At 39.9% G+C, this 17738-nt stretch overlaps 1 protein-coding gene and 1 long non-coding RNA gene across 4 annotated transcripts; both read right to left on the bottom strand.

Moving 5' to 3' along the window:
• Positions 1 to 658: 658 nt before the first annotated feature.
• On the bottom strand, positions 659 to 2929 carry LOC118329501. Its single transcript, XR_004796790.1, has 2 exons — positions 2672 to 2929; positions 659 to 1114 (listed from the first exon to the last, which is right to left on the bottom strand). It is a non-coding gene; the product is annotated as an uncharacterized LOC118329501 (long non-coding RNA).
• Positions 2930 to 3670: 741 nt separating this feature from the next.
• LOC118329458 (exportin-5) lies at positions 3671 to 17683 on the bottom strand. Of its 3 annotated transcripts, none has more exons than XM_035663651.1 (33): positions 17435 to 17683; positions 16693 to 16814; positions 16524 to 16596; positions 16258 to 16395; positions 15706 to 15888; positions 15538 to 15564; positions 15233 to 15418; positions 14241 to 14317; positions 14102 to 14146; positions 13889 to 13979; positions 13668 to 13751; positions 13425 to 13550; positions 13249 to 13339; positions 13031 to 13159; positions 12595 to 12710; positions 12333 to 12488; positions 12160 to 12201; positions 11966 to 12061; positions 11613 to 11812; positions 11418 to 11520; positions 10872 to 11053; positions 10523 to 10623; positions 10332 to 10428; positions 10079 to 10215; positions 9808 to 9905; positions 9641 to 9687; positions 9196 to 9299; positions 8089 to 8148; positions 7900 to 7994; positions 7701 to 7808; positions 6747 to 6884; positions 6106 to 6270; positions 3671 to 5844 (listed from the first exon to the last, which is right to left on the bottom strand). In XM_035663651.1, the coding sequence occupies exons 1-33, from the start codon at positions 17534 to 17536 to the stop codon at positions 5698 to 5700; spliced, it is 3666 nt and encodes a 1221-aa protein (XP_035519544.1). In that variant the 5' UTR covers positions 17537 to 17683; the 3' UTR covers positions 3671 to 5697. The 3 variants fall into 3 exon arrangements, with proteins under 3 accessions (XP_035519544.1, XP_035519545.1, XP_035519546.1); XM_035663652.1 differs by having other exon boundaries at positions 11966 to 12055; XM_035663653.1 differs by lacking the exon at positions 13031 to 13159.
• Positions 17684 to 17738: the final 55 nt, after the last annotated feature.

Raw genomic sequence — 17738 nt, 5'->3', positions numbered from 1 at the left:
GTGACAGGTGATTATACTTTAAATACTGCCCTATAAGGACTATCCAAATGCTGGTTTAGTAAATATCCTGGCAAAAACTACATCATGCAATCAAAGGAATATTACACCCTAAACCATTGCATGACAAGACCACTGAAAAGTAGCAGTCAGGGGAATTACATAACAAAATGCCCTTAAATAACTTTAAATAGGGATATCAAATAGCACTGCAGTAAATCCTCACAACATTTTGAGTCTGTGTGGTGGGCTGCCACTACTGCAACTTTAAAACTCATCACACTAAATGCAATATTTGGTGTAACACGCCATCCCCTCCCGGTCCTGGAGGAAGACCTGCTTCATCCTGTAAAACTTTTTATTTAACAAGACAGCTACCTCAAACATAAAGTGATGAGAGTCCAGACAATCCATTTGAAAATGTGTGGCATGACTTGAGAATGGTTATTGACTCCCCATGCAACTTGATAGAGCTTGTGCAGTTTTGTGAACACGCACGGGGGGAACCACAGATCCATTTATATGCACTCGAGTCTGTAACTGCAGCCAAATGTGCCTCCACTTGTACATGTACTTTGTTTTGAACTATTTGTTAATATTTTCCTTGATCATTGCAAATAGATTGTGATTTAATATTATTGAAAACATTTTATAGGCAGTGAATGTTTAATTTCTTTCTTTTATTTATTTTTTTAAATGATGTACAATCTTAATTTTACATCCTGAGCAGTGGATTTCTTACCAGTCACAGTAACACAAATAATAAATGTCCTTGCCTCACAAATTCATTATCTTTTATTCTGGATAAGCATCACAAAACATTAACAACTAACACATACTTGTTGTTTAGTGTTTGAACGTTTAGTGTTGAATTAAAATACTTATTGTATGCACGTATGATCAAGAAAAAAGGCTCAGTTTTCACCCTCTCTTCTATTGTGTCTTTGTAAATCTCATCATCTAATATACTGCGGGGTTGTGCGCTTGTTGCAGACAAATGTCAAGGAATGTCTTGAGCTCAGGTTTGCAGAGTCACACTGATGAGAGGATCTTGCAGCCAGGGAGCAGTGATGGCCAAAGCAGGAGGAGCATGGTGCTGCTGGATGGGCAATGGGCCCTAGAAGACATGGGGCAGGTGGGCGGTTATTGATTACTGGAAAGGAAGCAATTACAAGCTTTGTTCTTTGGATTTGAATTTAGAGATGCTGTAGTAAAAATGACATAACACAAAAGACATCCCTTTGTTGTACATTAAAGCATTATCCAGAATCCTGAGACACTGTGTAGTGTGGGTGGGAGACAGCATACTGAAGGTGGGTGCAGGGTTTTGTTTTGTTCTGTTTTGTGCACTAGGAAAGGATATCTTTATAGCCAGTATGAACAGGAGGAAAAATTACAGTAGGGCTGCCACTAATGATAATCTTCATTATGGATTCATCTAGCGATTATTTTCTCAATTAATCGATTAATAGTTAAAATAAATAGTCAAAGATTGCCGTTATAGCCCAGAGCCCAAGGTGGTATATTACAATGTGTTCCTTTATTTGTCCAAATCCAAAAGATATTCAGCTTACAAAAGAAAACAGCAATTCCTCACATTTGAGCCTCGAAACCAGATGACTGTTCTGGGCATTTACCTACAAACAATTAACCGTCAAAGTGGTTGCTGAATATCTGTCAAATGACTAATGGAATAATGGCCTAATTGTTTCAGTTCCAGATTACAGCAGCAAATAACTCTTTCGATGTACATATGGGCATATAAATGTTGCAATAAGACAGACTTGAATATCTTAACTCATCCTTTAATAAACCTATTCTGTCCTGCAGAACCAACCATTACAAACCCGATATGCAGCTGAGATTCGTTAAAGCTTTTAAAACCTGGAAATTCTTGTAGAAAGTACAGTTTCCAGAGATACCAAATATGTCATTTAAGTCACAGCCAAACTAAAACTGATACACACTAAAGTACTGTATATGAGGTTAAGAATAAATCCTCTGGCTTTTACTATTTTACTAACATGAGTCCGCATTAGTTCATTGCAGGAACAAGCAGGAACAAAACATACTCAATATCTATGTGATATTTGTGGACAAATGTTTTTCTATAACTTTGAAGCCAACTCAATTTAAGGTGGAATATCAGCCTTCTTAACAGTAAACAGCAATGACACTTTATTACATAAGAGCAGTGGTTAAGAAAGAATTCACATCATTTATATAAGTAAAAGCAACAATACCACACACATCAGTGTTATCAGCGAAATGTATTTAAGGTATCAAAAGTACTAGAACCATGTCAGGGTTATATTGGATCCTTATTTTAATTTAATTTGAATTCATTTGACTTTTGCATCTGGTGAAAGTGGAGCTTTAAGTTTAATTATAACAATACATGATATTTTATGAACTGATTAAAGGTTTTGTATGCAAACATCTTAATTATTGAAGTAACTACAGCTGTGAAATAATGCAGCCGAGTAAAAAGTAGCAATACAGAAAGAACAACATTTGTCCCTGAATAAATAAATGAAATAATAATAGAATAATTATAGAGGGGTGGGGGGGAGTGCCTCAAAAATGGTAATAAATAACGACAGCAGTAATAAATGTACTTTCAAAAGGCACAAACAACTGCAGTACTTTACAGTAACTTATAAATGAAGGTTACCTCTTTATTTGACGCCTCAGTCGTTCTGAGGCTTTCTGTTTGCTGACAGACTTACAGCTCTTTCTGTTTTCCCAATTTAACATTTGAACTTTTTAGGAGATTGGCTGCGTGACGCTTCGAGGCAACAACGGCTTCCTGTTTGCCATTAATATTAAACCTACATGCATTAGTTTATTCATTCCCAATATATTTAATAATAACAATATAAACAACATACAACCGGAATCCGGTAAGCAGCCATGGGAGAAACGCTGTTCGTCTTCATTGCGCTTATTTAAAGCTCATTACAGCTATTTACAAATAGCGATATGATGCATTACCGCCCCCTACCGACTCGGAGTCTGAACTGTTTTTCAGAAAAACTGCTTTTATGGACATGCTTTAGAAAAAAGGTCCCCCTCGTTCAGTAATTCAGTATTCCTTCACGATATAAGCACCAAAAGGCACTCTAATGATTAGTGATTGAGGTTATTAATCATCTAAATCAATGGTGAAACCAAATAAGCATAAATGCAGAACAGGAATGCAACACAAAACTGTATTAATTGGCAGTGTTGTGTAGCCTCATTCGGAGAAAACTGAGATAAAGTAAAACAAGGGAAATAGATAGACATTTGTATTTAATTGGGGACATTTAATAAGGGGGATCTTTAAACTCTGAAATCCTTATAGAGATTAAATATTATGTCATATGTGTAAAGATTTGCTGAAGGAAACAGAATAGAAAATGGTTCCAGGAGGAAAAGGCTTATGCTTCTCTGAAGGCATAATTCATTTAATATAAATTATTTTCCACTTTGTAGTTTATTTAAGCCAAATTTATATTTGCAATTACAATATGTCCCCATGTTGGTCATTAAGCATGTGCATATGCAAAAGAAAATAATTATAAGAACAATGAGACCCAAATATGTCCATATGAAGCAATCAAATAAATATCTTCTAAATATCTCATTTTCTCCTTATTCTAAATAGAAAAAAGATGAATTATAGACAAACTGAAATTAAGTTTTTATTTTATTTAAAAACAACAAAATATAAACCACACTACACTTTTAAAAAGCCTATTTTCTTCATTGTACAGAACATTTTAGTGTTGAACAAGCATTGTTAAAAATGGCCACATGTGAACAATCATCACAAAGACAGGGAAAATGAATTCATTGAAAAATAAAGTTTCATGTTCTATTCCTCAGAAAGTATGATGTGAACCTGTTTAAAGTGGAACAGCATCTGAAATGCCGTCCTGTTTAATTGCATTTAAAAGTGGGGGGCACACTCCAGAATCATTTATTTTGGTCTGAATCTACACAACACATAATTTAAAAAACACATAACTCTCTACCACGATAGCTCCATAAGAGCTAAATACATCCAAACAGATTATGCTTAAAAACAATTCCTTGGACAATGAAGGAATGTAGTGCTGGTTCATCTTTTTTTTCGTGGCTGGAAATACCAGTACAAACACAAAGCAGAACATGTGAAAAAACAGAACAGCATTACCGACTGAACAGCTAGAAAACAACAGAAAGACTTGGATTAAGCTACACATTAGTTGGGGTTGAGTCCACCCTTAAATAATCTTTATGAAAGTTGTACAATGTTAGGTTTTGCTTCTCAGACACAATTATCTGGTCACCAATATTTTATCATAATTTTTTCCCACATTATTTTACATTAATTATGGCATTCCTATCCCTGTTTTTATGTTCATGATGTCTTTTTTCATGTGAAGCACTCGGAGCATGTAATTTCTTTGTTGTAAAGCACTTTGAGCTGCATTTCTTGCATTAAATGTGCTATATAAACAAAGTTATTTACCAGTGTTTTGGCACAAAATGTGGCTGCATTATCTTAAGTATGATATGTGCTCTGAATTACATACACAATTCAAAACCGTTCTGAATTGTCATGCAGATATGAAAAACTGGCAAAATGCAAACAGTCATTACTTCATCCCACTACTGTCTAATATCTGCAAAAAATGAAACTGTTGTTCATACTTAAATTTACAATATTCATTCATGAAAACACAATCCAGCTGCTTTTTTTTCTTTTTTTCTTCTTAGGGTATATTTCCATAAAATATCTTCACCCGATCATAGGGAACGTCACACCTGAGGTACCATTAGCACATGCTTCAGAATCAGAAACTGCATCGCAACTTGTTCAAACAAAATGAAGGTGAATAGAGAAATGTGCACCAGGATTTGTCCTAGATTTTCCTTCCTTCCTTCCTTTTTGACCCAGGATAAAACAGCAGCGTGGTCACACAACATATCTGCCAACACTAACCTCTGAAATTAATAATAATAAAAAATAATAAAAAAATGTTAAGTACAAAATGTCTCCGCAAGTCACACACACACACACATACTCCTTCCTAACAAGCTACTCCTGCAGCTATCAGCTATACTGGCTTTGCTTGTTTGGACATCATTACATGCCCGTTTCTATGCTGAATATCAAACCGCAGCTGGGCTCCCGGTTTGATTTCCTAGTTCCACAGAACTACGACATGCTTAGTGTACATTATGCTGTGTGATGGGCAAATATTGCCCCTTAGAAACGAAAAAGGCCCAAGATAAAATGACAGAATCGTCCTATTTTAAAGGTATTTTTGTGGCTCAAAGTTCCCACTGCAGAGCAAACAATAATCGTTAGTCTGCCATTTTAAGATTGTCTCTAAATACAATCTGACACAGGAGCCGACCATTCTTCTTTTGTCTGAAACATTTCCTACAAATTTTCATAGCGAATATACCTCCTTTATTGGTATGACTGAAGGAATGGAGAAGAAGTGTGCAATGGGATTTAATGGGAACCCACTGAGTGATAATGACTAGTGTAGAGATATTAATGAGTGTGAGTAGTGCTGTGGAGGTTCAAATAAAGGACTGATAAACAGGTGTTGACAGTTATGTTAGGTAGCGTCGCACTGCCCCTGCTGGAGGATGGTGAGGGAAACCCTGGTTTGTACACACGGCTCCGTCTTCAGTTAGCATTGGAACCACTACGTGTTCCTACAGGGTGTTATTCTCCGGGGAGAAGAGAGCTGCCAGGCCCAATGCCTCACTGTTCTGTACATCCTTGTCTGGCTTCGGCTTTTTAAAGAGCGATGGAAGATTCCGGATATGAACCTCCTTCCTGAACTGCTGGCACAGAGCTTTCTGTTGGCAGGGGACAGAGAGGGGAGAGGTTAAACAGAGCTATCCAAAGATCTACCAGAAAGAATTTCATTAGATTGTACAGCCCCGTTGAGCTCCTGAAACATTTTTTAGCTGCTGAAAACAGAAGATTTACAACACAGCCGGGATCACACTGCTAAGTAATGACTTGCACTATTAGGTCAGTGTCTCTGGTCACTTCTGAAGCCTACAGTGAGCATGAATAGAGAAGTACTGCTCTCTAGTGGCTAAATGTGGCATTACCCCAACTGTTCCTGCAATGAGCTTCTTGAACTGGTCTTTCCTCTTCTTGTCTCCAACCTTCTGGGCGTTGGGGTCCAAGAGCCTGTGATCATACTGGTCCAAGGCATCCACACTAATGTTTGGGATCTGGGTCATCACTGCGCTCAGCTCCATGTAGCGAGGCCGCTAAAACAGATGGACAGACAGGTGTATGCACAAGCGAGGAGATTAAACGCGAGGCATTCTCAGGATGCATCTCCACAGGAATGGAAAATTTGCTTTACCCCTATAGGACTGTAGATCAACAGCAAGTAAATGAGAAACTACTACTGATAGGTGATTCATTATTTGGAGTTATTTTCTTCTTCGCAAATGTGAGGATTTGCTTTACTTTGTTATAGATGAAATTAAACTGAACTAAACTGATCTTTGGGTTTTGGACTAAGTTGGGTAAAACACACAATTTGAAGCAAATTTGTGGAATTTTTCACAGTTTCCTGACATTTTATGGACCAAAAAAAAAAAAAAAAAAGAGATCTAGAAAATAATGGGCAGATTAATCCATAATAAAAATAACCATGAGTTAACTAGGTGACTTCTTGGACCAAACAAAGGCAGAAACAAAGAGCAGACATGGCAGAGATTACTGCCATTAGCCTCACCAAGTTTTCATAGATGAGCATGGCCAGCTGAGAGAGGGTGGAGTTGCAGACCTCATGCTGCCCATGAACCTGAAGGCCCCGAAGAACACTGGTATATAACCATGTGACCGCCTCAGGAAGAAGATTACCCCCTATGACCTGAAGAGACACAGAGTGGACATGAGAGGAAAACTTTAGAAATATGCATAAATTTAAGATAAGACACTTCATGAACTCCCAAGACGCTTTGAGTCACTCAAACACTTCAATAAAATAATTATACATCGACAAAAAGTCAGGTCATTATTAGGGGTGTTAGAAAATATCGTAAAACATTGTGTCGCAATATTTTGTTTTGTGATATTGCATCGATTCTCAAAAACACAGTATACATTTATATATAATGGTGATGTAATCGAGATCCGAGGGCTATGCTGCTGAATGTTAGTGACTGATAAATACCAATGCAGATCACATTGTTCTGGTTGCATACACAGATTTTATGAATATGGTGGTGTGTTCAGTATACTATGAATTGCAATATATCCCAATATACTGAATCGTAACCCCTGTATTGTGATACTATTCTTGCCAATACATCAAACCATGTTAAAGTGAACAAACGCGTATTTTCTGTGTATTTGAAACACATCAATGTTCCTTCGTTAGTGTTGTTTATTTGAAATTGATCCCACTGTCCTGAGACTGAAATAATGCTAACAAATTTACATTTACTTTTGTTTGAGCAGTATTTGCTAAAGTCTACAGCTAGTTCCGGAAATTCTTTACCCCCCCGCCTTCCTTTTTTTTTTTTTTAAATGAAAGTACATATTTGCATATTTGAATGGGATTCGTACTGAGAGCCACAGACAGGATAGGGAAGTCAGAGTTTTGAGAGACAGCCTTGACCTTTACAAAAGGAAAAAGGATAAAATACAGGCTTATACTAAAGGTTTGTTGTATTGAGCCTGCTACCTGCCGCAGAAGGGTCCAGCAGACCATGGAAGCAGTGCGGTGACAGTTAGTGGTGTCCTTCCATGACAGCGAGGTGAAGGAGAGCGTCAGTAAGGTCATGTAGATGTTCTGGACAAAAGGAGAAACAAGCTTAAGTTTATATACAGCATTTAATGGAGTGGCTCTGCTCTGAATGTTACGTGAAGTGTTTTAGGCTGACCTCATGTTTCATTAGGCATTTTCCCAGCTCAGTCAGCTCCTCTGTGGGCTGGGCAGGAGACGTCGTCTGCACTGCCTCCATCATCATGTCTTCCTCTAAGAGAGCACATTTCAAGCAAAAAGATGAGACCTTTGTCAGAATAAAAGACAAACAGAATCTACCCATTGATTAAAAAACAAAAAAAATTACCCTCTATTTCCTCTTTATTTGCTGCTGATTCAGGCACTTTTCTGGAAATACAGCTCACAGCTAGAAGAAAAGAGAGAGAAGTATGAAAGCCACACAATAATTCAACTCCGCAGTTTCAGGCTTCGAGTAAAAAGCTGAGCAGGCAGTTGTAGTGCTATATCTTAAAAATCCCACACACAAATTATGGCGTACCTTCTCACAATGCAACATCAAAAATTTAGTTTGGGAATGCACAGTGAAAATACAATTATTTTAAACTTGACAAGCAGAAACAATTATTCAGCTGTTTACCAACACAGCAAGTGAAGCATAATGTGAATCGGCCAATGGACATGTGTCAAGACTCTACCAGTTGTTGAGTTGTCAGACACCTCGAACATCCATCAGTAATGTATATAATGTATATAATGTATATGCCAGACACTGAATTCAACTGTGGGTTTGTAATATTGTGGTGTGAGACTGCAGTGCAATATAATGTAATTAATGGTACTTAACTAAAACATTTTTCAACAATCAAATGAGTTATTGATATCAGTTTCAGAACTCCCCCAACCCTTTTTTAGGATAAAACTAGGCAAGAGGTTGTTAGTCACCAAACACAAACCCTACTAGAAGGAACACAATCTTGTCAATATGTGAAGTCCCAGCTCTATCTAGGAATTATGGCTGATATTTGCACTTTCCTAATGCGTACTCAAATCTATTTTAGCTCGTGTAGCTGGCAGAAACACAACCTTACCACGTGACTAAAGTGCATTAGCAGTATTAAGGAATAAGCCCTGAGCTTTCCTTCACAGTTATTTTAGACAGGGACATTATATTGCCATCATAAAACAACTATAACATCAATGTTAAACCAATAACTCACTTTTGCAATAAATATTTTATTTTTATTCAATCCTTATGCCAAAAAATGCGAAGTGGCTGGCACATAGTAGTGCAATGATGGTTAACACACTTATTTCACCTTCAAACCCAAACTCCTGACGTAAATCTGACGTTTTACCACACCTTCATATGTTCTATAAGTCACTTTTATTTCTTTGTAACACAACAACTGTTTGCTATACGACCATTTAGATGTGTCGAGATGCTGAAACTTACAGAGGAGATCCAGCACCTCCCTGGTGAGCAGGCGCACCAGCTGCTCCTCCAACATCTCCTGCGTCACCTGGCTCTCTTGACACACCACCTCCTCCTCCTCGCCACTAAAAGCACCAACAGGTTACAAGTAAGTCCACATATCCAATTTATAGCTTAGACACGGTGAGCTATCAAATAATTAAACATAGTCTACTCATAAGAGGCTTTAGCTTTTTTTTAAACTGCATTCAGGTCCAAAAGAACTGTGTTTAAAAGATATTTTCTTTTACATTAAAATTATCTCTGTTTTTCTGTCTTAACCACTTACTGTAGCTATAGTGTTAATTGTGATTTGTATCTGCAGCGTTCATGTTAAACTTAAGTGATCAATTAATGCTTTGAGTACATCATTTTCAGTTTCCTCTGCTTCACTGATGTAATTTACAAGGAAATATGCACAACTTACTTGACAGAGGTCCTCTGGTTGATCACCTGCCACCTGACGTTGAGTCTCTGCAGAATGAACCGGGATCAAAGCCGTGAGAATTAGCAACAAAAGCAACTATGACTGAGCAAATTAATATCTAATGTGAGAATAATGTTATATACAGAATGGAGTGTGTAGATCCTGACCTGCTGCATGTAGGCGAACAGAGGGCCCACCAGGGGGCAGAGTAGACTGTCGTAGTACTCCTGAGGACATGACAGCACCAGCTGCCTCAGAAACACCCGTAACGCTTGTTAAGAAAAATGTATGTTAAAATAAAGCAGTAGCTCAGCTTTGACTTAATGTAGGAGCAGTATCCACCAAAATAAGTCTAAGAAAAATATCTCTCTACAAATGTATATCTCCAAACCACCGACCGAATCATGGCAACAGGAAAAATGGTATATCAAAGGATATGAATCATTGGACGAAGCCTGTGATCAGGCACGTGGTCGAGGGACACAAAAGCAGAGCCTGCTATTTCTTCTGCCAACTTCTCTATGGTGTAGAATTCCTGCTGCAGGGACAGACCTGCATTTCCCAGGACATGGAAGCTAAAGAGGTAAAGAGAGATGAGAGATTATACTTTAATTAAACAGCATGTGAGGCATAAACAATACAAAAACAACATTTAGAGGTGTAAATGCAACTGCTACAACAGAAATCTCACCAGTTGTCATACAACATGGTAAAAAATCCCTGCATGCGCTCCAGGCTGGTTCTATACACAGGAGCATCATAGATATCCAAAAGATGCTGAGAGAGGCCTGGAGAAAGCACATATAGAGAAGGTTTAACCACAGTATTTTTAGATGATGGCTCTCTGTGGGACAAAAAGCATGCACAGAAAGCTCCTCTTACCAAGAACCACATTTTTCTCTGCATCCATCACCTCATGGGCCCTGGAGAAGGTCGCACTCAGGCGAGCCATGTTCTCTGGCATGAACAGACTATTGTGAGTCCTGTAGTGAGACATAAAGAAAAAGAGACTGGTCACAGATCCGTATAATAGAAGGCATTATTGTTGAGACACTGTTAGACACACTGATGAATCCCTTTTACACCAATGACCTGCAGACAGGTCACATCTAAAAATCAAGGTCAGACTCTTGTCTATATCATGTGTAAATTGCTTAGCATCCCACGAGTTCCCCACATGGGAAATAAAAAGATTAAAAAGGAGTAATGCAAAGTATAGTGTCCACCATACCTGATTAAAGCCAGCAGATTAGGCAGCAAGACCTGAAATTGAGCGGTGAAGGGGTTTCTGTAGATGGGAGCTCCAGCTGGGGTGCAGCCCACGACAAAGCCACCAGCCTTGGCTTCTTCCAAGTCTGAAGGCCAGCGTGACCGCTTCACCACCCCCAACATGGCATACAAACAGAAACTCAACTAAAGGAAGAAACAGGAAACGAGAAACGGTTAAATAAGTGTTGCACTGTTATAGCCGACCACAAGCAATTTTTTCACTGCTGCACCTAAACACAGCTGCTGGCATGGCTGTGAACTCCTAGTATTGTCTATTAATAAAATATAAACTCCAAGGACAAAGCAAAAGAATTTAAAATGTAAGCTTTTGGGGTTAATGCTAAAGTGACTGACATTAAGTAGCTCTGTAATCTTAAGTTGGAAATCCCTCCGTATCTTGCAGTGTTGAAAATAGGTCTGTGATTTATTTAAAACAGTAGTGTCTTGTCCATTAGTGAGAATTTTTTGCAGCCTTACTTGGAACCCTCAGTTACACCTATAGACTTACCCGCCCCCTATTAAGTCCTGCTGTGTCTGTATCTTTACTTTGCTCAGTGACCACCTGATCAGCTCCAACAAAGGACAAGAACACAGCAGGGTCCCCCAGCACACTGAAACACAAAGAATAGATAACAATTATCTGTCACGACATTAAAATACATTATGTACAATCTGAGGGTAAATAGAAGGAATTCAAACGCACTGCCTCATCTCATCAGAAGTCCATTCTGCAACAACAGAAGCCATCAGTTCATCTAGAAAAGCCTTCTGCTTTGTAAAGTCTTTGAACTGGTTACTGATGAGCACCAGAGATTCCATCAGTGAACATTTCTCCATGTGAGTCAGCGTGGCGTCGCTTGAGAACAACTTCTTCACGTGATTGTAGAACATGTCAAAACAAGGCTGGAGAGGAAAGAAACTAATTATCCAACAGTCACAAACATTTATGCCTATTCATAAGCAGGTACATATTTTGACCATAACATTAAATCAGCTGAACCCAAGTACAATCTATGTCATGCTATTCTACTTTTACTGGGATAGAGGAACATTTACCAAGATGAACTGTGGGTAATCCCGGCAAATTTTGATGATGGAAGAACAGGCGTGCCTCCTCACATTCTTTACAGCTCGGGTTCGAGGTCCCTGGAGTTGAACAAGATGATATCAGTTGGGGAATATATTTTATGGTGTTGGACATGAAGGATGAGGGAAAAGTGCTGATATTTGGTTCGGTGAACGCAACTCACCTTATTTTCCTGACCAACCTCAAATGTGATGGCTTTAAACAGCTGCAGGGACAAAACAATACAATAATGTAAGGTAAATAGTTATTCACAGAAAAAAAACACATTTTAAAATGTGTTGCTGAAACAGCTGGTGCCCTAGCTGAAAACTATACAATGTAGTAACCTCAGCTGACCTTATAAAGGATCTGTGGCAGGAAGTGCGGTCTTCGTGTGGCAAAAGGGAAGAGGGCGGAGACGTTGGTAAGCACACAGGACAAGATGAGTGGGTCTTTGGTGTCGTAGTTCAGCACGGCCTGCAGCAACTCCATGCTCTGATCTATGGGCAACCTCTACAAAGTAAGAAGCAGAAGGAGGGGGCAAACCTTCACGTCATTACAATCAACATTATTTTTCCCCCCGCAGTTTTGTTCTGTTACTTAAAATTGCTCCTGGTACCTCCTCATCCAGATTTTTGAAGATCTGTGCGACCATACACTCCATGAAGACGGTCATTGCATCCCACTGGACCACTGATGGAGACAGGAGGGAGCACAGGCCCTCAGCAGTCTTAGCTAGTGAGGCGCAGAAAGAGAAGAGACGTTAATTTGTTACATTGATGACCACCACATGTGAATGTAACATATATTACACATTTTGCTCATGCATACATGTTCTTATGTATGAGACTGTTGCACCTAAGTGGGCTGTGGGGCTTGTTAGTTAAGTTAATTCCATATTGCCGTATATTTTACATGTTTAATGAACCACATACACCACAAATGTACCAAAAGAATCCTCCCCAGTAGAGAACCAAAACACTTCAATGAAGAGTAATTAATCCCCCTTTCTTTGGTGCTGTGTCAGTGTGTTAAGAATGAGGACAAACACTTACATGTGGTATCTCCAGTATCAATAGGGCTGGCGATTTGATACTGTAACCACTCTGCTGCTATCTGGAAAGCCTCCAGAGGAACAATGCGACATGCACTCCTCACCACCTCTCCCTGCTGCGCTCGAAAAGCTATTAAGCATGAACATACACCATAAAAAACATCAACGGATACGATAGAGAGAACAGATCTTACGTGAAGTAAAGCTGAATCCACTTACAATTAAAGAACGAATTGAAGTCCTCGTCGCTGTCAAAGTCCACACGGGAGTACTCGCAACTGGGGTTATCCTCTCTCGATGGGAATCCAGTCTGGAGGAAAAGACAAAACCTTTAGTAAAACCCTGTTTGGCTTCAAAGTGCGCAAGGAATGGTAGCACCGATATCACCGCCTCACCTTGACTAGGTTGATCATAGATGCTCGGAGGTATTTTATAGTCATCCCGACAACAACCGGGTCCTTCGACAGAGTCTCATGTCTGAACAAAGATCCCCAAGTGGCCAAAGTGGATGACTTCAAAAACTGTGGAGAAAAGAAGAAAAAAAAAAAAAATCAGAGGAGATCAAACACAGATTCATATTCATATACTACTGATTCAAATGCAGTTTCAAACAAAGATGTTTTGAGCAGTCTTCTCACCTGACTGGAATGTGTAGTGAAGGCTAAAAAGGCCTCCATGTACTTGCTGAGATTTGCAGGTACCTCGACCTCTACATCTGAACCCTGGGGAGAGAACATGACATTAGAAAGTGAAAACTGCTACAACATACCACTGTCATTTTACATAACGTGGGTGTGTGTGGACCAAGACAAAAGACTACGTGAACACATGATGTGTGGCCAAATTAGGATAAACTCACCACTAATGAGCAGAGCTGGCTTCCCAGAGCACACAGGACCTGACACAGCCTCTTCAGGAAGATGTAACGCCGCTCCACCACCTCCACTGCTCTAAAAAAGGTACAGCGCACACACACGCACAGGACTATAAGCCATAGCCAGATGTACATAACAAATGTGTTTTTATGACTGTCTGTGTGCTCCACAGTAGGCAGGTGGGTCACATTACTTACTCTGATTCAGAAGATTTCTTACATATTGCCAGTCCATCTGCTGACCTGTAACCAGACCAACACAAACCGTTCAATCACAGTGACAATGATTGAATGAAGCCCGTAAAGGGGGGTGATGGAGAGAAGCAGTTATACTTACTGAGCTGCAGAAAGGATGTAGTGGATGGCCACATCATCAAACAGCAGCATGAATGGCTTCCTATCCTCCAGCTTGCCCTGTGGCAGAGTAACAATGGATCACACAGGTATTATTATTGGTTATTTAATGTCAATATCCACTAACTGTCTAGGTTGTAACTGAGCACACTGTAGCATGATCAGATCTGCAGTTTCTACAGCTCATGATAAGTCAGGTTCATATTCCAACTAGAAAGCACTCAGAGAGCACATACTACCACCAAGGTTAGTTTATATATTTAAAGATCTGCAATCCGTATCAGCATCTCATACACACAGTGAAAGACAGTTATGCTGATGATGGTGGACATATTTTTTTTTAGAGAATACCTAATTCCTTTTCCTGGAAATATTAGGGATTGTACAGGGATGCTCAGCAACATTTTACAGTCAGACTCATGACTTATAGCCATTTAAATTATGACGAAGCAATCGATGAGTTTCTGTCATACTTTGCAAGAACTGTCAGAGTTAATGTGTGCACACTTCATCTAAATGTGGTTACAACAGCACAATGCATTCAAGAGCCAAGCCAATTGATTTCAAATAAGCAAAGTACACACACACACATCTAAAACCATACAATATATCAGTATATTCAATATGTTGACTTTGTTGATGAACTGATGAAAGTTATATGAGTAATCGTGAAAAGAAAAAATACAAAATTGATAGGTTTGTCTAGGAATTCACAGAAAAAGACTCTTCCACACCTCTCAGTTCGGGACTTACGAGCCATGATAAGTGTATTATAAATAGCCACATGGTAGCGCTATTGCTACAGCTCTGCACCAATTCTTTCCACGGCCATGGCCTAGCTTTTCAACAAATCCCATTAAAGTCTGGTAGGGTGTTTTGAAGTTATAATACCGTAGTAACTATTTAACAAAAAAAAGAGACTGAAAGAATAATCTCTTTACAGCTACTGGGCTGTGTGTTTTCCCTCTGAGTCACCTTTCGGCTGATAGCGATGAGGAGACACTCGGCTGCCTCCAGCTGCAGCTCCGGTTCACTCAGCAACAAACACAACATCTCCAGTAAGTGGCAGTTTCCAGAGGTAATGTGCACCAGAGACACCCAGTCTATGTAGCCTGCAAGTGTATTCAGGGTAGCCACAGCGACTCGACAGTGAGCTTTGGCCTGTGCATGGAAAAATGAAGGACAGAAAGGGGAAAAGGGAGGGAAGAGAATGAGAAAATAAAGTAATTCAGTTCATAAGAGGTTCATTTCAGAGCAGAGATGCGGTGATGTTTTCTCACCTGCAGTTCATGTCCAGGTGACCCTTTCTGGATTAAAAAAAAACAAAACAAATCAGACAAAGATTATAGTAACTTGACTGTCCAATAAATAAAATAACCATGATAAAACAGAGAAATTAATATAAAAGCTTCTCATTTCTATAAAATAAAAGTTAAGACCCCACTGACCACTTTACGGTAGTCCTCGACATTGACGTGCAGAATGGCCATCATGAAGCTGAAGATGCTTTCCATGTTTTGAGTGAGGGTCTGCTGGATGTCTCTGCGTCGCTGGGTGGGCAGCGTCTGGAACGTGATCACATCCTCCGCCAGCCTCAACAGGATCAACATCACCAGCTCCGTCTGTGCCTCCTTTGGAAGGCACAAGTGAATTTCAGTAAGATTTTATTCGCTTAAAAAGTTCATGACAACAGGATTAAAAGGGGCTGCATCTTTTGTTTTGGTCGGAACGGCCAAGAATATAGTTTGCACTGATTAAAATAAACAAGTGGAAAAGATGTGGTCTAGGTTCACAGATGCTGACAGATGACGACACCTACCAGGAGCCAAGTTTACATAATGACGCCATATGAAAATGAATATGACTCATCCTTGAATGGTGCTCATTTGCATGCGAGTTATTACATAATCCTATTCAAATTGCATGCAAGCTATGGGAGGCGATGGAAACCACTGACATACGGCAACCGACCCGTTTCCTGTACATTACAAGTTACTCACCCCTTGGCTAGTGAGAGCCTCCATCTCTTTGAGCATATCTGGCCAATGTTGAGGCCATTCTCTCTTTATCATTTCCACTATGATCCGTGACAGGACGTCTTTGATGTGGCTCTCCTCCTCCAGGATGGAATGAGTACCCTGACGAGAAACACAGGTATCAGATAAGTGTTTACAGCTATAACAGCAAGACAGACTTTAAAGTTTCATTTGAAGCGTAACACAGTCACTATGTTGTTAACAGCATTTTTTTTTACGATCACACTCACATTTGATAACAACTGCATGGCACACTCCTTCAACTGGACTTTCTCTTGTTGTTGCATATTGTTCCATCTGAACCTGCAAAGAAAGAAACGAGTGTTCTTTCAAATATGCAGCTTTTTGCGATGCAATTATTTGTTAGGCTTGATTTATATGTAGTTATGGTACACTCACTTGATGACCTGCTCCAGGATTTGCAAACCAAAGTGTCTCACTACAGCTGGCTGGGCTTTATCTGCCAATTGCAAGCCACATGGGACACAGAAGGAGCTGGTCTCTTTAAAATCCTCACAAAACTGAAAGGAAAAAAAAAAAAAAAAGAGCTTGATATATTAAAAGGCACACTACTACATAAACTCACATTTTAAAAAGGTTTAAAAACGCTACCTAAATGAACTTAACATTACGGTCTACATGTACTGTGTCAGCGTCAAGAGGCTACAGCAACAGCTGCCTCAGCAACATTACAAAACACACTCACATAGCGCAAAGCTAACCTAACAACTAGCGCTTCAAACTAGGTGCAACGCTTCAAATGGCGACATACGGTCATAAAGTGGAGCTCTGTCTCACACAGACACTCACAGGACTATCAGCACAGAGCCACATGTTACCAGCTCTATGAATGAATGAATGAAGCGTGAGTCGGCAGTGGATGCGGTGCTGAGCTGTGATCATCACGCCCGACATATACCGGCTAGCTCGCAAAAGCATCTGGCTACCATCACTTCAGCTAACGTAAACAAACGCTGTGAGGAGTGACGTTACCGAGAGCCCAAACGCTAAAAAAAACAAAACAACAACAAATAATACAAACTTGACATTTTATCTGGCCACACAGGCACTTTTCTACTTTCACAACAGATGACAGGCTTCGGCTAACTAGCGGCTAACTAGCGGTCCCTAACGATGCTACCTTCAGGGCCTCCAGTCGGTACACTTGGTTGGTTTCTGCGTCCATCATCACGTTCACCGCCTCGATGAGCTGCTCACACACGGCAGCCACCTGCTCGGCCATGACTCCAGGTAGCGTCTGGCACACCGTTGAGGCGAAAGCGAGGAGCTCCCTTATGCAAAACACCTGCACCACTACAGCGAGCTGCGTACGCTTAGGGAGGCACCAACGTGCACAAAGTGTGCTGCCTGCCTGCCTGCGCGTTTGAACCTTCGGCTCGCCGTTGAGTGGGAATTCTGGGAGTTGTAGTCGAGGCGCCACTTTT

The sequence above is a fragment of the Morone saxatilis genome, unplaced genomic scaffold (assembly GCF_004916995.1).
Source record: "Morone saxatilis isolate NCDOM2014 unplaced genomic scaffold, NCSU_SB_2.0 Contig19, whole genome shotgun sequence".
NCBI classification, from domain to species: Eukaryota; Metazoa; Chordata; class Actinopteri; family Moronidae; genus Morone; species Morone saxatilis.
Note: the sequence above shows the minus strand (reverse complement) of the source record. Positions and strands in the feature narration are given on the sequence as shown.